We start from the raw sequence: 22,310 nt of genomic DNA on the forward strand, positions 1-22,310 counted from the left end.
AGTGTCGTTTTAACTTGGGAAATTGCAAGTCAGTGATATAAACTTACCATCATCCTCGGAACCAGACGGGCCTGTTGCCATATCCGCCTTTTTCGTCATGGATAGTTCCATCACTTCTATATGATCACAATCTCCCGAAGCCATTTTTGTTTTCTGTTACACCCCCTATTTTGAAGTCACTACAATTAATGTTGGCACAATTATAATTAACATGGCTCACATCACAATTGCATCGATGTCACAATGATTCACTTTAATTTAATTAGATGAAATCAATTAGTTAACTCAAAATATACTCGCCCAATGCAACCGACTGACACGACCGTTCATTTTTCACTGGATTGCCATTTAAACCACAGATTGAATTTAAGGATATAAATCATTTATTGACTGTTGTTTTAACATTTAAAGCTACAGGATACACAAATATTGATTATAATTTCCAATTCCAATGCCAATTCATTCTCAGTACTTTATTTCCTATCGAGACATTTATGTGACTTGTGTGAATGAGAAAGTTTTTGAACACAAACAGGGAATATATTCTTGGTGGCTGTTAAAAGCCAGTTAAAGTTTTTGCCAGGTAAAGCTGTTAAAAGCCAGTAAACATCATCATTTCTATGTTATTGTTTGCATAGTAAATATTATAGCTCTGTAAATGAAAAGCAAATATTGGACCCAATACTCGTACCAAATTACAATATGTATGTTACCAAGGGAGTCCTTAAAAAATACTATTTATAAATAAATTTAGCTGGTATTCTTACAGCCTAGTTAGTCTCAAGTAACAAAAAACATAATAGTAGTAAGCTATGGCGTATGTACACAAAGCTTTATGTTTTATAGCACTTATTTATTCAAGAATTTTTAAACCCTAAAAGAATATAAGTTACATATAATGAAATTTGATGGCCTTTTTCCTTAGTTAAACTAAAAAGATTTATCTGTCAACCATACGATATCTCATAAACGATAGCGGATGGTCACATTGACGCCATGTTTATATCATTGCATTTTGGATTTCTTTCCGCCACTTTGTAACCGCGGTGGGAATTATATATTCTAGGTTATTTTCTTATATTTAGCGTCTTTTGAATTTCCGGATTTATTTAAAGTATTTATCTTGTTATTCTATACAGCACTTAAAGGTTTGATGATTAAACAGTGTTTTCTTATGGTTACAGAGTGAGTGTAACGCTGTGGCTGTTTAAAATTTGTGAATACATATCAATTTTGATTAGCAATGAAGATGGGGAAAAAAGTTAGAGAATATAAAGCGGGAGACTTTATTTTCGCTAAAGTGAAAGGATATCCAGCATGGCCTGCAAGAGTAAGTGCCTTTTAAACATTTTAAGCTCTGCGTATTGTCTAAATAGCGGTAAATTTAGTAAAATACTGATTTCGGCGGGAAGTTGACGCTTGCCAAGCCTTATAATTGATAGTAATCGCTTGATGGCTATGGCGTGTTTTTACCTTTGTCTTGCTACGTAGCTAGTTATTTTACACGCTATTCGTTCAAAGATATATATTGTAACATATGGATAGTGGTTGGACCTATTCTAATAAGTTTTTATCACTATTTTCTTGTATTATGTAAGAAGTTACTTATTTTTAATAAAACCTTCAGCATTACAATGTAGATATTTCACGTATGTACCGCAACTTGATGTCTTGTTGGGCCATAGATATAAACTTGTGAACTCAATTAATGACATTTATGGACTAATTGATATGTTTTTACCATAAAAAATAACCTGTAGAATACCATTTTTGGAAGGGTTTTACAAGAATCATCAATATTTAACTAAGTAACAGTGAGATTGACAAGCGCTGATTATAGAATGTATCACTTACCATAATTAGGTACAGATAATAATTAAATTATTTCTCTTTGTGTATATCAAAGTAATCAACAACATTGTTTCTTGTGTTGCCTCCAGACGTCAAAATTATTGGTAGGATAATTTAAAGCCGGCAGGTAGTAGCTTTGCATTCAAATTTATTCACAGAACCATAATAACTTTTTAAAATTATTATTGCCTTACTTAGTAATACCATGGTATTACTAGCATATACATTACATCAAGGCATATCAAAAAATTTAATATACCAATATATAGAAAACATATGATTAACTATTAAAGAGAAGGTATGTTTGATTGTATGTTTTTTATGTATAACAAACACATGATACACAATGTTTTGATATAGATTAGAAATTTTATCCCACATTCTGTTCTACATCACTCCTGCTACTTGTCTGATATTGTCTTCCCATCTTATCGAGGTCTTCCTTTAATCCTTTTGCCTTCCCTAGGGTACCAATATGTCACAATTTATGTACAGGTAGAATGCAGGTGTTAAATAATTTGGTTTTTGCATTTGTATGTAGCTTTTCATCTTTCATGACCTCTGTCAAGTTCCAATATATTCCAGCCATTAGCGTGATATCTACATAATCATAAAATATGAAATAACCAGTGGCATCTTACTTTATTATGGAGGTTAATCTGTAAAAAGTGCTTGCCATACCATTGGTCATGCCCCATTATTTGAGTTAGAGCTGGTTTGCCACATATAAAAGAAGGGGCAATAGCCATATGTTAGGGGTAGGTATGCATATATTATAACATACTAGGCATGTTCTGACAAGGCATGTTATTTTTTTTCTTACAATAAAGTTCACAAAAAAGACTGCAACTTTGATATGAATTACAATCTAAGCCTACACAATAATTATGGCTAATAAGTAATATTATGGTGACTTAATTTTCTACAATACTAATGAATTAAACTAATATAACATTCATTAACAGTTTTACTGTTCTGTAATGTTTTGACACTATGTTCATGTGTCCAAGATACTGTACTTGCACTTATATTCACTACACTAGGTTTAGTTGACATTATGCATCCTATTCCTGTTGCGTCAAGAAGTTGGATTCCAAATTAAGATCCTTGTGGATACTTTCATTTTGAATGTACCATGTCCTGAAACCTTTGTATTATTTCTAAAATGCTCTTCGCTGTACAGCCCCAAAGCTGAATGCAACATGTCCACTTAGGCATTATCACTTGTTAATAAATTTGTAATGTATTGACAGGGGCGATTGCCTTCCTATTAGCCATATATTATTACTACTAAGATTATTTTACAGCATTTCATTAATTGTAATAGAATTACTATCATTGTTATCGCGATTAAATATTTTTTGTTATTAATGGCTTATGGTAACTGAAATATGAAATATATTGTTTACATTCCACAAAATTTTGTAACAGAGTAAATACTCCATCAATTGTAGTGCCAGATCTTGTCAAATAAATACCACAATCACACCCAAGTATTAGAAAAAGAGATAATTTTATATAATAAACTACAAATATTAACAACTAAATCAGTGTAATTATACAGTTTTAACTAAAGTGCTCATCTGTCTCTTGAGAGAAAATAATAGCTTTGTTAATATAGTGCAATTACATTGATTTTTATGAATATGGGTATAAGTTTATAATACCTCTATAATACTGCATCTTATACACAAATAACTATTTACATTTAGAATTAATTTACACAATTTATGAAGTCATGAATTACATTTTTCTTCTAAATAAATACAACTTATTTGTATATCTTAGAAATTTAGGACAAGTTCACAAATCACTTCAGATTATATCTCTTTAAGAAGACAATAACTCAATGTCTCATATCATAATCTTCAGGTTTATCCCCAACTTCCCAATGTGGAAGTGGCTGGCATTGCTATTGTTCATCAACTTTGAATGTTGAATAGTCCCAGACAGGTCCCATTACGAATAATAGCATTAATTGCTGATGTTGGAGGTGCTTGAAATGTTGGTAATGCTTCATTATTGTTTGTAACTGGTACAGTATACAATAATTTTTCATTTGGCACTGGCTTGAGATGCTTGAGAAATGGCTGTTGTGAAGACATTGGTAGGATTCAGACTAAATTCACTTAGCATATACATTTCAAAGTCAAATATTACGTCTTGTAATCTCTCAAATTTTAGTAAACGCAGTTCATTTGCAATACCAAATACTGCAAATTCATCTCTCTTTGCTGTTGATGAGTAAACTAAGTTGGAATCTGATATATTATCAGTTCTTGCCATTTTAGCTGGTGGTGATAAGCCATCATTTTAGTATCATCAGGTGATATTGCATTATCGGTTGATGTATTGTTAAATGTAAAAATATCCTGAAAAATTATAAGAGATAAAATTGGGCAATAGCATATATCTTAAGTAAAGTATTAAAATACTTGTTACCTAAACTTAATGATTAACTTATTATTTAGGAAATTTATATAAGGGCCGTGACAGTAAGTAATTTGTTTTGGATATACTTTTTATAGGAATACAACTAATCGAATGAGCAAGTATGTGTGGCTTATTTGAGTCCTTTTAAAGTTTAATCATAGGCATACCAATTTGTAACGTATCTAGCATTTGGATCTTGAGAATGGGCTCTATCTCGAGCTAATTTTCTGTTATTTTGAGTCATCAAATGCTGTATTTTCTTTGTTATTTCGAAAACCGACATTCTAAATACATTTGCAAACGGACAAAGCCTTTGTTTGCGTTTTTGTTTCTTGCGCCTAATTTCACAATTGCTAGGATGCCAAGCGCTGCATTTACTTGAAATCCGACTCATTTCAAGGTTGTCTCGCGAGACCATTTCAATTCTTTCAATAAAACATCGGATTCAACCTGCGATCGATAAAGCAATTTGTAGTTTGTATTAAATAATTTACGTTCATATTGCACAACACAGTTTGACAAATTGATTCTGCGTCCTGCTATTTCGGATCCAGTTTATTGATTAGTTGCAAGATATGTGTTGTTTGCTATTGATTTATTAAATAAATAATCATTCAACCATTAGATTGAGTTTTTACAGAATAACATTAACTGTAATAGAATTATTACTATCATTGTTATCGTTATTATAGATTTTTGTTATAGCTTCGAATCTCTTCTAATCAACCGTGGTAGGTATAAGAAATAGATGGCGCGTAACGGAAATATGTGACGGTAATTTTATTTCCAACGCCGATAAAGAAGTTTCACATCAAAAATATATTTCAAGCAAATATATAATTAAACTATTAGTATAGTTCAACAGTATAAGAAATTTTATGTTTTATGCATAAGCTTAAAACTTGATTGGGTTGGATATTTTGAAGAGTTGAAACTTAAAATTTACTATGTACAAATTAGTTCAAACTTATACTATTAGGCAAAATATACTATTTATTAATACTTTATTGTAATAGGAGTACAAATAAATCTGGTGACTTAAATTATAGACATCAATCTTATTGACTCAAGCGATCTCTTCCTGGCAAGTGTAGTTAAATGAATTACAATCTAGCCTATACAATATTTATGGCTAATAAGTAATATTATGTTGACTTAATTTTCTACAAATCTAATGAATTAAACTAAGGTGATGTACTGTAATGTTTTCATATATATTGGAGTCTCGGTGTTGGTCTGAAGGGCCTTGATAGCTCAGCTTAGGCTGTCTGACTAATCTGAAAAGTATGGTGGAATTTCCGCATTTAGACGCGTAGTTGGTTCGTTGTGCCTAAAAGCCCTGGCTAATTTAGCCAGCCTAACTCCTTCCAGAAGCCCGGTTGGGATGGCGTTTAGTCTTGTAGAAGTGGCATGTGGACGCCACTGGACGGCTATGGAAGAGAGCTTCAGGTAGTGGTGGAGGTATAGGAGGGGGCACAATGCGCTAAGATAGAGGTCTTGTACAGTGTCACCTTGTGTTGGAGTATGGTGGGGCCAGTGGCCGATATATATTCGGTCGGAAATGCTTTGATGCCGCGTTTCAGGGTGTGACGTCATCAGTGTATAGTAGATGTCGCTACAAACAAATTCCTAATACTTGAAAACTTTCAGGTACAACGGCCAAATGGAAAGAAATACTTTGTGTATTTTTATGGGACGGCTGAAACGTAAGTGTTAAAGTTTTATAAATTTAAAAGGTCGGCAACGCACTGTCAAGTTCTCTGGCCTTGTCCATGGGCGGCGATATCACTCCCTGGTCTATGAATAAAATTTAAATATGCAAAATTTGTTGCTGAGCTCAAAACTCGAAGACGCCTGGACCAATTCGATTATTTATTAATTCCTAGAATTCTGAGGACAAAAAATGGCAGTGCGTGGAAAAACCCCAAAAACCAGGCTGTATGGGCTAGCATAGCAAAATGGTAGGCTCAGTAACTCATAGAATGGCGAAACAAAGTTCGCGGCTAGTAAAAATATATTAGTTACATTGGATACGGCTGTGTTGGCTTCGTGGCTTCAGCGTGTGACTCTCATCCCTGAGGTCGTAGAACCCCGGCTGTGCACCAATGTACTTTAAACATTTAACACTCGCTCGTACCAAGTAAAACATCGTGACGAAAACGCTTGCCTTAGACCCAACACGACGGCGTGTGACACAGGAGGCTGATTGCCTACTTGCCTCTTAGATTGACAATTGTGAAACACATACATAAATCTGAGGGCGAGACCTAAAAGGTTGTAGTGTCACTGATTTATTTTATTTTCACATTAGATAGAGGCTTATTTAAATTATGGACACAATATCTTCCCATTGGCTTTTTGATGTGTGAAAGATGTTCCAAGATATCTACATGTGGTATAAATCTTGAACTTCATCCATTAGATTCCAACCTGTGCACCAACTTTCTACGTTGATAAAGACACTCAATGTGTCAGGCACAGGCTGTTCACCGAGACACGAAACAGAAATCAGTGCTGCTTCACTTATTTTAAAGTTTTCTACTGTATAAAGAAAAAATATTTTAAATTTACTAAAATTATTAATATTATAATTTTAATTTCAGAGCGAATCTACCACCAAATATGATTTTCGATTACGCCGAGAATAAAGATAAATTTTTAACTAAAACAGTTAAACGGCGAGATTTTAATGATGGCGTTAAACAGATCGAATATGACTTCGCTAATAATGTTCCGCTGGAGCAGGTTGTTGGTTCATCTGCGGTGAGTATTTTGTTTGGATTATAATTGTAAAAAAAAGTAAAAATCTTGAAATATGTTAAATTATTACCAGAGGTCTCTTTTGTATAGTCTTTGTCTGACACTCTCTTCGTAACATCTTTTACAAACACTCTTCTCTCTGACACGCCCTTCGTAATAAAATTTACAAAGACTTTTATTTGTCTGACACTCCCTTCGCAACACGTTTTACAAAGACTTTTCTCTCTGACACGCCCTTCGTAACACTATTTACAAAGACTATTCTTTGTCTGAAACTCCCTTCGCAACACGTTTTACAAAGACTTTTCTCTCTGACACGACCTTCGTAACACCATTTACAAAGACTTTTCTTTGTCTGATACTCCCTTCGTAACACGTTTTACAAAGACTTTTCTCACTGGCACGCCCTTCGTAACACCATTTACAAAGACTTTTCTTTGTCTGATACTCCCTTCGCAACACATTTTACAAAGACTTCTCTCTCTGACACACCCTTCGTAACACGAATTATCTGTATTAGGTTTTGATTAATCGTGCAATTCCTCACAATTGTTTGTTTTGTTAGGGAGAAAGTGAGCGCTTAATTGAAAGCTGTTGCGAAATTTTTAATATATAATCAGCAATTTTTTTTTTCGCTTTACAGGCTGAACCAACAAACAATGAAACGCATGAAGATGACTCGGCCCTTGACACAACGGCTGATGACACGGTGGCGGATGAGGTTAGAAAAAACTCTGTAATTTAATTAATGTTATAAAAAAGCACGTTAAAACCGACTTCACCTGGGAAGGGGAGGTCTAAATAGTTTACGGGTTCAGCGGAGCTGGCATTTTTCCTACTTATTTCGAGGATTGAGTTATAGAGATTCCACTGTACAACGTTTTCAGTCTGGGCCTCTTTTCCGTTTCATGAGGCAAGAAGGTGATCAGCCTTTGCCTGATTGGGTCTAATTTAGATTTCCGTCGTATGAGCAATTGATAGACGTAGAATCGAATCAAAAGTCGCATGGTAGGGCACCACTTTGTTCTGCTCATCTTCTGGAAGGATGTGGCTAGCCTATGGACGCACAACGGACCAAATTGGCGTTGAGACGAATTATTATAAATAATTCTCAATTTATTTTCAGTCGACGCTTAATATGACACAGAATGACACTTTAGCTGACGAATCGGACGTTGGATTAGTTATTGACGAAATTAAGGTAATAATATTAATTTTATAGTTATATTATACAGTTAAACCTTCCTAATGAATCGTTCTAGATATTGGTTAAAATCGATGATATTCTTACGCCATATCAAACTTTTAAATCATCTTCCCAGTAGTTAATCATTGCCGTGTAAAGCTTTCAAGGGGATGATGATTGGATTGTATATAGGGAGAGTATTTGGTCCAAAACTTTTGACAACATTTATAAATGACTGTTTTGTGTTTGCATACTATATGGCTAATTGTGTGGTTATATAATTAATCAATCTGAATGTACCATTTTGAACTTATTATTTTTTATTTAAAACTTATAAATTTAAACATATGTTGACACTTGTAGGCATTGTCTAGCTCTACATTTCTGTAGAAATAATTTTATTTATTTATTAAAAAACAGATTTTTTTCATCATACACACATATGGTGTTTAGGAGTTAGGGCCAGGCCTCACAGAGATGCCATGGCGACGCCAATTAGTTCTTATTGAGATGTATACCGGTTAATTCACATGGCGACCGACTGGCGCATGCGGCGATTGTCGATGCTGGATACCTAGCAACTTCGCCAGTTGTTTGCACGTGTTTGTATGCTTATCACTCAGTCGCCAACCAGTTGCCGACATAAACTCAACTGTTCATCGAACGATGTCAGTGATATCATCAGATAATTGAAGATTTTTCAGGATATTCTCTCAAATCTTCATAGAGTTTGAGTAAAAACACCGTTTCGGCTTTTTTATTTTCTTTTTTCGTTTCATCTGATTGCGACGCTATATAACAGTGCAGTTCTGACTATCGAGACAGGAGTGCATTGGTGACGCAGGGCTCTGGCTATGTCGCCATGGCATCCTCCCTTACGTAGTCCCATGGGCACCTGGGCCCTGGGGACTTCGACAACGATGGGGTGAAACTTCAACGTTATGTTTTTTCCTTGTTGGTGACGTGGCCTGGGTCTTTTTATGTTTCGGGTTATGACTGAGTAACGTGGATTTCTAGATTTTAACTTCGGTTCAGTAGATCATACATATATTATGTTGAAATGGATATACGTGATTAATATTATGAGATACCGGAGATGTTTAATATAAAGGGTGATTAAAAAAATATGTTTTTATTTTATATTTAGAGCGGCTTCAACTCCATTTTTTTAAATTTAAGAATTATATTTGTACTTGTGAAATTTTATAACATATTTATATATATATATAATATTTAAAAAATCGTATGGTAATGTTATTTAATTGTTTCTAGGTGAAAGGTAAAAAGTCGATAAAATCAGCAAAGGAAACGCCGAAGAAGGAAGTAAAAACACCGAAAGCGAAGAAGAACGAGGAAGAAGAGAAGAAGGACGAGGAGGTTGTTAGTAGAAGCGGAAGGAAGATCAGGCCTAAGAGGTAATCAATATTTAAAAGGCCGGCGACGCACTCGCGAGCCCTCTGGCATTTAGAGTGTCATTGGGTAGTAGCTATTTGCGAACCAATTCGATTTTGGGACCTTCACAGAGCTCATCAATTATTAATAGGCCGGCAACGCACTCTCGAACCCCCCGGCACCGACATTTGCGAGCCTTCTGACATTGTCCATGGGTATCACTTAATATGAGCCACCTGCCCGTTTGCCCGTTCTATAAGAGAAAATGAACCTAACCTAAATCTACCTAAAAACCTAACTCTAACCATAAATATTATTTTTATATTAAACAAGAAGCTATTTATTAAAATGTTTTATTATATATGTATTAGTTTTCTGTATGTGCCGCACACATTTGTGTGTGTGGCGTATATTGGATTTTTCGGAAGGCATTAATCATTTTACTGCTAGAGACGAATCCATAGATTAAAAGTCGCTGCCGAAATGCGAATTTGAAGTTTAGACTCGTATTTGCGATTGTGACATACAGGTTAGATAAGTGAACGCTGTGCAGGTGGTTTAGCCTAGAATTTTTTTTTAGTAATTTTATATTATTGATTACTAAGAAAAACACTTTTTGAACGGATTGAATATATATAGCATATGTATTATTTAAAAACTGTTGATTACTGTAAAATGTCGTAATTCAATCCAACCATAACATGCTTGTCTTTTCCTTTTTTTTGTTGTATTAATAACCTAGTCTAAGCAAGAGCTTTGGTGCTGTAAGGCGTGGCTAGTGTGCACGGCAAACGTTCAATATATAATGCTATGTACTATATGTGTGTGGTGTATTTAATGACGTTGCGGTTACACAACTTGCCGAGTTGTTCTTCTCGGAACAAGGCCTGGTGCGAAGTGATGGTGTGGTCTTGCTCCTTCGCGAATTTTGTTAACGTTTTTGACATTCATAAGCATACGCTGTGACGCATCTAACGTGTTTTGTTTTTTTTTTAGAATTTTTCATCTCGTATATAAATAAATAAATAGTTTTATCTATGCGGCCCCACTCCGGGAGAAGGCCTCCTCAGCTTTGGTATATCGTATATTTGTATATAATAATACAAAAATGGCATTTTTTTTTAAATTCAGATACATAGACGAACACACAGAGGAGAACACGGCGTTGCAATCCCCAGTTGTGAAGAAGAAGCGCGCGCCTTCACCGGCTCTGGAAAAGGAGGCGAAGAACGAGGTGTTGAAAAACTTTAATGTTACCTCACAGGTATATTTAATTTATTAATTATTACCTAGGTAACACTGAAAATGTTTAGAAAATGAATAATTTTTTATTCAGATCACTTTCGTCCTTTATCCAAACATGTTTGTCAGCTTTAATAAACAGCAAAGCTTTGATATATTGCAATCTCAACCATGTTACATACCTAGGTAACACTGAAAATGTTTAGAAAATGAATAATTTTTTATTCAGATCACTTTCGTCCTTTATCCAAACATGTTTGTCAGCTTTAATAAACAGCAAAGCTTTGATATATTGCAATCTCAACCATGTTACATACCTAGGTAACACTGAAAATGTTTAGAAAATGAATAATTTTTTATTCAGATCACTTTCGTCCTTTATCCAAACATGTTTGTCAGCTTTAATAAACAGCAAAGCTTTGATATATTGCAATCTCAACCATGTTACATACCTAGGTAACACTGAAAATGTTTAGAAAATGAATAATTTTTTAATCAGATCACTTTCGTCCTTTATCCAAACATGTTTGTCAGCTTTAATAAACAGCAAAGCTTTGATATATTGCAATCTCAACCATGTTACATACCTAGGTAACACTGAAAATGTTTAGAAAATGAAAAATGGCTTGAGAAAGTTGCCAATACTTTTATTGTTTTTCGAAGTAATTTCCGTTCCTCTCTACACATCGTCGCATTCTATGGAACCACTGAATAAAGCAGTGGGCCCATTCTTCCTTGGGTGCCACTTCTATGGCATTTTTGTACGCTTTCACCGCATCTTCAGGGCTCGTAAAGCGATTACCTCGAATTTTATCTTAAGTCTTTGGGAATAAAAAAAAGCAGGCAAGGTCAGGACTGTATGGCGGATGACTCATTATATCGACACCTGCCATAGTCAAATATTCAACAGTCCGTTTTGCGGAGTGCGCTAAAGCATTGTCGTGGTGAAAGAAGATCCTGCTTCGTGGGCGCTGCTGTCGAGTTTTCCAAGACAACAGGCAAACAGCGATTGACATACCAGTCTGCAGTAAATGTCCTGCTGTCTTCTAGCACAACTATCGCGAAATAACCTTTCCAACCAAAGAATGAGGCAATCATCTTCTTTCTTTACCTTAGTTTGCTGATACTCGAAAGGAAACATCCACTGAGCTGATTGTCTTTTGGTTTCTGGTTCGTATCAATATATCCAGCTGTCATCACCTGTGACGACGTCAAATACAGCATTTGAGTCACCGCCGTTTACTATCTGCCTGATTACTTGCTGTATTAAAGTACAGCATACAACAGGTATACCGTACGTGTTACAAGCATTTTTTTTTCCAAAATATATGACAATTTTGGTAAACATAAATGTTACAAGAAATTAAAAAAAAAATAGCAAAACAGCGGATTGGGTTTGAGATAGGAGATAATTAATTATCAGAATTCGTTTTTCGTTTAAATTAAGCAATTCTAAATTAATTATAGAAATAGTCTAAATAACTTCGCTGATTGTGATCCAATAGGTGTCTTGGCCTCTGAAATAAGTAACTTCCAAGTGTTGTCTTTTGCTATCTTCCGCTGGCTTTCAACTGCAGCAGTTACTCCTCCACGCTGTCGTTACCTAGGCCGGCTTACTGGTCTCCGACCACTAGGCCGGCTAATGAACAAAAGGCTTCGAATGTGACAGTATCTCTAACACTGCTGAAGCGAAATTCGTGAATATTGGTCTGATCTCTGAGTTCGAACAGATCACCTAAATATGAAAAATAACTGGCGCCACAACCTTTTCCAGTCTGTGTCTCAGATTTCTGTATCTGTTTTATGATTTGTCAATCTCATACACAAGTAGATGATCAGCCTCCTGTGTCACACTCGTGTTGGGTCTAAGGCAAGCCGGTTTCCTCGCGATGTTTTACGAGCGAAAGCTCTACCTCAGAAAAGAGTCGAACGTTGATAATAGACCAACGACTTGACTATGACTTTCTGATAAATTTATGGGCAAGCATACATATACTTAGAACAATGAGTCATGACTTGATTTAAAGTCCTTTGTCCCCAAGTAGGACAGAAGGTATCCAGCATAGAAAACCATCCTGGTCAGTCCCGGGTAGCTTACTTAATTACACTCCACGTCATTCTATTGAAGTTGAGCTGTAAGAAGCGTTGTCCTAAAGGCATAGTTGTGCCTCAGATTTTTCTATGTCCAACACTAGGAAAACATCGTTATACGGGCATTATACCCAATCAGGCTGATCACCTACTTGCCTCACAAAACAGATAAGAGATTCAGAACTAAAAGGTTTTTAATAGCTTTTTAGATATTTTTGTTTTATCTCTTCTCTAACATAGAAGGGATTTATCATATGCTCGGTCTAATTAATTTTTGTAGAGAGTAAAGAAAATCATTTTCTCTTTTCAGTCAGAGCTTGAAGAACTAAAAGAACCCTTTAATACTGGTAAGTTTTTAAACTATTTTTTTAATACAGCTAACATAAATTATATATAACAATTTTTTTTTAGCCAAAGATGGAATACATAATATACAAAAAGGTTCATTTACGAAAGGAAAAAATCTATTATTAAGTACATTTAACTAAGTAATACCTAATTCGCCTGTGTTGTGTGATTATGTGAAAGTGTTATGTTATAATATATTTTCTAATAATCAACGTTGTATCAGCTGTGGTCGCATTTGACAGCTATTCGGTTTTAAATATAAGGCCATCTATTGTCTAGATTTAAACTTATACTTCTTTTGGTGCGTTAGTGAAAGATGATGAAAGTACATTTTTACGATGCGCGCGCATACGTCACAAAAAAACACACCGTGAAATTAGCATTGTCAAAAATTTGAAATAAAAATGTCCATTTCTTTTATTATGTAGAAATAATAATAATGCGTTATAATAAAACTTGCTATGTATTAAATATCTTTTTTCTATTGTTCTCTTGTTACGCCTAAGAAGTATTACTTCTAATGCGTGTACATAAGTACACACAAAAATTCGTATAATTCATAGACAAGAATAATTTTATACTTTTATAATTTTAACATCAAAGTTCAAAGTTACATTTATATTCATTTGTTATCATTTTCTTTCTCGGTAGATCTATATGCTGTACAATCCGGTTATTATTTCTATTTATGTGACCAACACAGAAAAAGCAACATTAACATCAAAATATTTATTATTCAACGAAATATAATTTTATTTTAAAGAATAATCAACACACTATTTAATCGGTAATCTGTACTAAATTACTAGAGCAAAAATTATTTTTTTATTGGTTTCCTTTTTTTTATTTCTAGAAGTACGGATTGCATTATGCAAACAATACTTTTTATGTTATCTTCAAAATTTGAATCTGTGTTACTTAAAAAAATTACATGGTCAATAGACTAGACGATATAGGCGAAATACCTCAGCCCGGTCCCGAGGCGAAAATGACTATCGAAGAATAATTGATAAATGACAATCGAATTTTAAATTTTAGGCGCGAAATCGAATATTTTTTTCAGTAAACCCGCCCTTTCGTGAAATAAAAGATTTCTCTTTAATTTAAATTGGATTACTGGAAAATTAATTATACATTTGCCACGAAATGGATAATATTGGCTTGGAATTATTTGAGAATCTAGAAATTGAGTCAAATATGTTTAATGGAGGTAATTTTTATAATGTTATTTTATTACAATAATTAGCTTATAAAAACTTTTGTTTCGTACATTGAATATGTTTTTCTTCTACATTTACTTATTATCATGCTTGCTTAACAGTAATAACATAGGTTCGATTCGTCTAAATAATTTTATCTTTCACTTTCCACAAAATATTAAAAAATATTTTTAGTTTTCTTTCTATTTAAACAAAATTGATATTGTAAGTAAATATTTAACTAAATAACAATTTCAGCCCCAAATATATCGAAAAATAGTTCGACAATTTTAAACAAATCTAAAGAGTTAACAAAAAATTCTCAAAATAAACAAAAGAAAGGAAAAAGCAAGAAATTTGTGCCTCCCGTTAAAACAGCCCCAAATAATATTGTTCAAATATCTAATGTGGAGAAATGTGTATTTTATGATATTAATACGGAATATAATGATTTTATTATTCCCTCCGAGAATGTTAACGAAAGTAATAATAACTTTACATTTGATGGTATTATATTGAAAACATTAAATATCCTCAATGATGAGGACGTCCAGCCGTCAAGTGCTGCAATTGCCGCGTCGCAAACGTCAGTGGCGTCTGACGCTTCGCTTAAGGAATATAGAGATGCGAAGAGTTATGAGGATTTGCAAATGGAACGCGGCGTTGTCGATTTTTACCGCCTTTTTAATACCCAATACGACAGTGGCAGTGATTCGACGCATTATGACAATTTGTCGCAAACGTCAGTGGCGTCTGTCACTTCGCTAAAGACTTATAAAGATATGGACGTGAAGAGTTTCGAGGATTTGAACATGGAACGCAACGTTTACCGTCCATTTGATGTGACACAATTCGACAGTGTTTTGACGCATAATGACAATATACAATTTGTACCTATGTCTATAAAAGAAGGTGATATAGGTTACGAGAGATACTACTCCAAACACGTCGATGACGAAGTTTCTGATGATACAGAGAACGTTGAGATAATATTAAAATTGTATCCGGATGAGAATACATTGTTTAAATTGAATAGAAATGAAATATAGAGCTTAATTTGTTAAAATATATAATTTATAATAACAACTTCAGATTTATTACCGACTATAAATTTGTATTTAAGAATTCTCTAGACAATATGGCGTAGCACCAGTCCTTGTGACGTACCAAACGTCAAACTTTTCATTGAGTTTTCGTAGCCGTAGTCTGTGACTGACATATAAAAATTAATACTATTCGATAATTGAATCAATATTTACAGAAAAGTCCATAACACCTTATAAAGCCATGTTTTATACGGATTACTGAATCAAAAAATACCCTGAAATATTCTCGAACTGTCCATGCACGACACGGTCATAATACGATACGGTCGGAATCGGATGTAGAACGCAATAGGAATCTGCTTCTAGCAGAGGTATTTACTTCTTTTCCTGGATATCCTATCCTAACTTTAAAAAAGAGCATAATCCTCATAAAGGCCTCCGACCCAACGTTGTTTGGTTGTTGGCACTATTTTTTTTCATAAGTACTTACGTATTGAGTACTCGAAATGACTTAAAAGACCGGCAACGCACTCGCCAGCTCTGATATTTAGAGTGTCCTGTGTCCACTCTAGTTTAGTTCACTTTAGATCAGGAACCGTTTGCCTGTTCTCTTAAAATAACCATAAAAACATTTCAGGATCAATATTATGACAGCTTGGTGACCAAACAATGAGTTATGTGATAAATTGTAGCTAAAAAATGTCTATGAAGCTCTTTAAAGTTATTCTTGTCTATGGCGTTGAGATCGGAACTGTAAAGTTTGTCTAAAGTTATCTATATTTTTGTTTAAATATAAGTTTGAAGTCGTTTTCACAAGAATCATAAAAATCGCTTCAGCCGGTCTCCAGTTAAAAGAGAACGAGACCAGGTCACGAAAGGGAATGCTTAGGTGGTTTCGTGTAGAAAGATGATGGTAAGGTTAGGTAGGCCTCTGGACCATATCCAGGTGGTACTAGAGAATAGTGGCCCAAACCGCAAAACACTTGATCCTTTATGTGATGCACTGTCCTCACTTCTGGGAGCCTCCCACTACCAGCTCCTTCCACTTGTCAGTATTCAACGAAGAGCGATTCGAGTCTTCGTCGACCAGTCACCTTCCCAGCAACACCTACTATCGTATTTACAATAGAGAGTATACAAATGAGTTATTCGAATTAATACCTGCAGCTGAGTTGTCATCATCGGACGTCCGTTCCACAACTGAGCGTTATTTAAGGCAGTGGACACCACCACTATGTGAAACCAGCTGCCTACTGAAGTATTTTCGAACCAATTCTGCTTAGGGTCCTTCAAGAGCGTACCAATTCTTTAAAGGCACTTGCAAGCCTTCTGGCATTTTCCACGGGTGGTATCACTTAACATCCGATGAGACTCCTGCTCAGTTAGTTCCTTATTCTTTAAAAAGTGTCATAAAAGATCAGGTCAGGTATGTGGGAAGTGTAGATTGGATTGCCCTTTATAAAGTGAGATGTGTAATTTCAGACGGGACCAATAAGGAGAACATACTGATTGCATATGTGCCTTCGGGACAGTATGTTGGTATCAAGCTGTTCCATGCAAGGCCAACCAACTTCAAAAATGAGAGTTCTAAGCTGAAATGGGACAAGCAACAGGCGGTGAATGCCATCACGCTGAAATTGCAATTAGGTAAGAGATTATATTATAGATAGGGCAGTAAGGCTTTCTTTTTTAATTACTTGGTTTAATTCGATTTTATTTTTATTCAAACACATAATTTTTAAATAAATAAATTGCAGAGCGTGGTCAGATAACGGCCCAATCTGTGGCTGCACAGCTTATTATGGAGTTACATTTGAACGATGAAGAGAAGGAGCTCTTGGACAAGGAAAGGGAGCTTGGTGAGTATAAAGATGGCGGTGGTAATAATAAATTCGACTTTTCTTATTTCCCCATAAATTTATTACAGATGAAAAGAAATCACGACTGCAATTCCTGAAGACGGAAGTGAAAATGATGGAATTGGACGCGAAAATCAAAACTTGCCTTTGTTTAGAGAAGGCGGACACTGAAATGTGTCTGAAGTTGTTGGACGAGTTGATAGGTGAGTCAAAAAATAATAAATATTTGTTTTAAACAGACAAATATACAGTATTTAAATTATTACTAACCTACATAGTAATAATAATAATAATTAGTAAATAAAAACAAATTAAAAGCAACAGCTCTCACTTGTCCAGGCGCCCACTTAAATCTTTAATAAACAAACATATATTTTAGCAATGATGACATTGTTTTTAAATGTAATTTATAAAAAAATATGAATTACATAAATTTTAAGAAAAATTATGTGTATTATTTTACAATATAACGTTATTTGCCTGTTTATTAAAATAACAAAAAAATAATAATTAGACAGTGCTCTGTGATCATTAATATTAATTTATGTATTATCATAAATATTAGAACATCCGATAAAAATAATCAGTGTTCGAAATTCATAATTTTTAATGAGGGTAGTTATAAATATTTTTTTCTCGGCCGAACGTCGCATTTGTTAGTTTAGTCATTGTTGAGGTGTACTCGTGTTAGGTTAGACGCATTTTTATTTTGATCTATACTTTTTGTTAATTTTATTTGATAATTGTTACGTCCAATATTTATAATTTCATAGTGAGTTTTTCAGGACTATCGTCTAACCTCTCGGTATTCCCAAACTAATAGAATTTCTTCAAATCCTTACGGCTGATAATATTGTGTGCATTTCTTCCTGGTATGAATATTGTAACGAGGTATGTACTCGGGACTTATTATTCTAGTATAAGAGTCCGCTTTAGGTCTGGGCCTCAGATTTTTGTATCTATGCACAGCTGGGGTTGGAATCTCAAGGATGAAGCTACTAGACCAACACTGCTCCTTTAACTCATATTAATTATCATTATTACAAGACTCTTCAACCCTCAATTCAATTCCAGAACTGGAAACCAAGCCCCTCATGCTGCTCAAGCACCCCGCGTGCCTGGAGACCGTGAAACGCATGCGCGCGTACGTGGGCAACACGGCCTCGTGGGGCCTTAGCGAGGCGGAGGCCTTCCGCTTCAGCAAACACGCGCATCGAATACGGAAGCAGGCGGACGTCATCTACAATAACATGAAGAGACTCTTCTCGACCCCCGAAGGTCTCTCCTTCTTCGAGTACTTCACCGAAAGAGCGGCGCTCTTCAAACAGATCACCGGCAAAATGTCCCAAGAGGCCGTCATGGAGATGGTCCACGAACCCATAGGTATGTATTCTGTGTAATCCAAATATCATTTATTCATATGACCTGTGGAGGAAGGTGTGATACTCCTCCACGTCTGAGAGCCTAAAGTTCTTGTTTATGGTATTTCGCCGTTTTCCTGAAGGTCCTTGACAGCTCAGCTCTGATAATTATTTCACAACTGGTTATGGTAAGGGTTGGACGAATCATTTTCCGCGCTTAGACGTCCGTTTGGTCCGTTGTGCGTAGTCCTGGATAACTAAGCCAGCCTTGCTAATTCCAGAAGCAAATAATGCTCCAGGGCAGTTCGCAGGCTGGCGAACTGGCGCCTCACTGCTCCGAGGATTTCTATACGTTGGGAAGCCACAGCATCTGGACTACGTGGGTGACTGATTACTCTGAGCTGAAACAGCCTCTGCACATGAGACTGTCCGTCGTGCCTAGGTCAAAGAGATGTTTATTAAGGCCGTTATTGTCCCTATCGCTATTTTGAGATTAATTCTGTTGTGGCTTAGAAGTAGCTTCGTCACCAGCGGGATTGCTGGCAAAGCCATTTTGTTTTCGTAATGTTGGAGTTCTTTGGATCTCTGGCGAGTCCACTTAACACTTGCGAGAAGGTCAAGGGAAGGAGCGACCAGTCGCCATCATTTCGGAGCCTCTCCTCGACAGCATCATTGCTGAGAGCTCCACTCTGTCCTTTTATCCACTGTTGGGTGCATGGTCCCGCGAGACTGGTCCTGGCTTGGGCCATCGAGGAGTGTTCAATCGCCTGAATGGCAAGGCAGTAGCCTATTGGAGTGAGAGGAGTAGGGAGTAAAAGAGAGTTGAGTTGAATTGAGTGCCTTATTGAGAAGTTGTTTATATCCTTTACGGGAAATACTTCGTTAGCGCGTTTTAATGTAGGTGGCGCTACAACCGCAATATGAGAAGAGATAATTAACTAAAGTGTAATTGGGAATGAAAATATAAACAAAGCCTCGTTAAGCTCAAAAACTAATTTGTTTGTTTTTAAATTAAAGATTATTTTAATTCAATTATTTCAGAAATGTCACAGCCGACATCTCACACTATGAAGTCAGCCGTTCAATCGGCGAATGACATCACCAGCTCAGTAGACGGTCAGGCGAAGCAGACCGGTGAGAAGATTTCTTTTTTACCATAAATCGAAATTGAGACAAAAGTTTACATTTAATATAAATCATTCTTTTTTTTTTCAGGAAAAGCCAAGAAGATTGCGAACACACTGACTAAGACGCCGATGAAGAAGAATGCGAAGAAGCAAGAGCAGAAGACGCCAGAGGAGAAGAAAGCCGAGGAGGATGAAAATGAAGCTGAGAAAGAAGAGGAGAGCGAGAAGGAAGAGACAAAAGCGGAGGATGAGAACGCAAAAGACGAGGAAGAAGAGAACAAAGACGTAGAAAGCACGGAGAAAGAAGACACTTCGATTGGCACAAAAACGGAGGCCAATGAAGAAATTATAGACTTAGATAAGGAGACAGCAGACACGGCAGAGAAGGATAAAGAAGAGAAAGTGGAAAAGAGAAAATTGAGCACAGATTCGAAATCGAGTTTAGAAGAAAAGGAAGAGGAGCCCAAAGCTAAGAGAACGAGAGAGGTAAGTTTCTTTATAATTTATGAGGTATTCTTTTAATAATCAAAATACATTCTTTAATATTCTTTGTTTTTCAGAGCAAGAAGACTGATCAACCACCTCCGAAATCTCCTGGGAAAAGAAAATCAAAAGCTTGAATCTTGAATAATTATTTCACTATCACTCAGAGTCGATCAATAATGTTAACGATTACTTAAGTTTACATTTAATTGAGCATATGAAGACTATAATGAACGACTTTGAGTCTAATTAAGTATATAAAGTAATATTATAGTATTGTAATATAATAAAGCGTTCCATTTACGGATCGTTATTCTAACGGATTGGTTTATAAACTAATTTTAAATATTCCATTATAATGACACTAGTGTTAAGTGTCTTATGTGGGTTTCACTTGGATTTCAAAAATATTCATATTAAGAATATCCTTTTTAATTAAATTAAATATAAATGACTCCGAAGGGAATAACATATAATATTATTATGTTTTACAATTCACATTTAAGTGACTTTCCTGTACATTAGAGCATTAAGTACCATAGTACATAAATCATGTAATTGGTGAAGTTATATTAATAAAGATATTAAAATTATGTCTTTTGTTCGCCGGCTGAAGAAAGGTGAGTTTGACCTGTATCGATAGTACAGTAATCACACCATGATTTTGTTGCCTTAGACCTCAGTGAAGGCGTGTGTACAGGGCAGGAGGCTGATTACATATTTGCCTATTATATTGTCAAATCATGCAACAAATAGGCCCAGACCTAAAAAGCTTGTGCCACTGGTTATGTTTTGGTAGCAAACTCCTCGAATGTCAAATAGACTTGAAAATTTAGTGTTATATGTATTATTTTTAACTCTTCAATATCATATAACAACAACCCATTGGGGCCCTTCAAGCGTGTACTGCAATTTATCTCATATATATAAACTAGAAGTAAAGAAAAACACTAAATTTTAACCTTGGTGTTTAGGGTATACTTGGGTAGTACAAATTTAAATTCCTAATAAACTAAACCATTAAAAATCTATTGCTTCGCTCCCAAAGCATTTTAAAGTTTGCCTCAATCAGACCTTTTAAATAGGCTATTTGACACTAAGTATAATTGAAAGTAATTTGTATGTGTATTGGCGTTATGGATTAAATAACTAGGGCTATGATATAAAAGAATATCTCTAAATAGGGCTCATCGTATTATGAGCGTGATAGAACGGATAATTGGGGAATAGGCTGTTTGAGACTTGAGAGTATAGACTAAAGTGACGAGAATAATCTGTAAAAAGACGTGTTAATAGTCTAGTTCGTCACGTGACAAAAAACGGTCCGATTAATCAAATCGACGATGACGTAGTTTTTTTAATAATTTATTTAAAACTAAATAATGCGATTGTGTACCTAACTTAATTGCCGTAATATAGTATATTTAACGTGGTTTTTGCGAATTCGCTCTCAGAAAATATATGAAGCACGCAAGCAGGGTGTTGCCCCTAGCGATAGGCGCCTTCCCTTTTTTTAAATATTATGGCATGTGTATTATCTTCTTTCATAATCAATAATAATATTAAGATGTAATATGTTTATGTACATATTTTGTTTTTAACTAGCTTATCCCTTTGTTTTTTTTTTCTCGCGTGTAGTTTCCCAACCTTTTACTTGAAACTGGCATAAAGTCAAAATTATTGCCATAATATAAAAACAAAAGACAGGAGATTTTAGCCGGAAACGGAACATATAGTAATTGTATGGAATACAGAAAGGAAGTGCGGTCATATTGGGAACAAGAAAATATGGTCGAGGTCACCAATATCTTCTCCAGACTCACAAATATTGCGGGGCCTTTCCTTCCTAACCTTCCAAAAAAATCCAAGGATATAATTCAAATATTTTTTTTGACTTTTGCACTGACAGGACTAATGTTACGCCATCTTGTC

General features: G+C 35.1%; 2 protein-coding genes across 7 annotated transcripts in view; one reads left to right on the forward strand and one right to left on the reverse strand.

Moving 5' to 3' along the window:
* LOC123718907 (phosphatidylinositol 4-phosphate 5-kinase type-1 alpha-like) overlaps positions 1 to 323 on the reverse strand; it is a 41,792-nt gene extending 41,469 nt beyond the window's left edge. For all 5 annotated transcript variants that reach the window (XM_045675894.1, XM_045675893.1, XM_045675892.1 and 2 more), the window contains exon 1: positions 48 to 323. In XM_045675894.1, the coding sequence (XP_045531850.1) occupies positions 48 to 144 (97 nt within the window). In that variant the 5' untranslated portion in view covers positions 145 to 323. The remainder of the gene's footprint in view (positions 1 to 47) is intronic.
* A 670-nt stretch (positions 324 to 993) lies between these two features.
* LOC123718842 (PC4 and SFRS1-interacting protein) lies at positions 994 to 20,962 on the forward strand. 2 transcript variants are annotated; one of them, XM_045675759.1, is made up of 16 exons: positions 994 to 1,066; positions 1,185 to 1,330; positions 5,935 to 5,990; positions 6,888 to 7,047; positions 7,688 to 7,765; positions 8,171 to 8,245; positions 9,503 to 9,645; positions 10,754 to 10,886; positions 13,266 to 13,302; positions 17,031 to 17,195; positions 17,306 to 17,407; positions 17,476 to 17,610; positions 18,482 to 18,790; positions 19,810 to 19,902; positions 19,984 to 20,381; positions 20,456 to 20,962. In XM_045675759.1, exons 2-16 carry the CDS (start codon positions 1,244 to 1,246, stop codon positions 20,513 to 20,515), a joined length of 2,031 nt encoding a protein of 676 aa, XP_045531715.1. In that variant the 5' UTR covers positions 994 to 1,066; positions 1,185 to 1,243; the 3' UTR covers positions 20,516 to 20,962. The 2 variants fall into 2 exon arrangements, with proteins under 2 accessions (XP_045531715.1, XP_045531716.1); XM_045675760.1 differs by having other exon boundaries at positions 1,028 to 1,046.
* Positions 20,963 to 22,310: the final 1,348 nt, after the last annotated feature.

Source organism: Pieris brassicae, chromosome Z (genome assembly GCF_905147105.1).
Source record: "Pieris brassicae chromosome Z, ilPieBrab1.1, whole genome shotgun sequence".
Lineage (NCBI taxonomy): Eukaryota > Metazoa > Arthropoda > Insecta > Lepidoptera > Pieridae > Pieris > Pieris brassicae.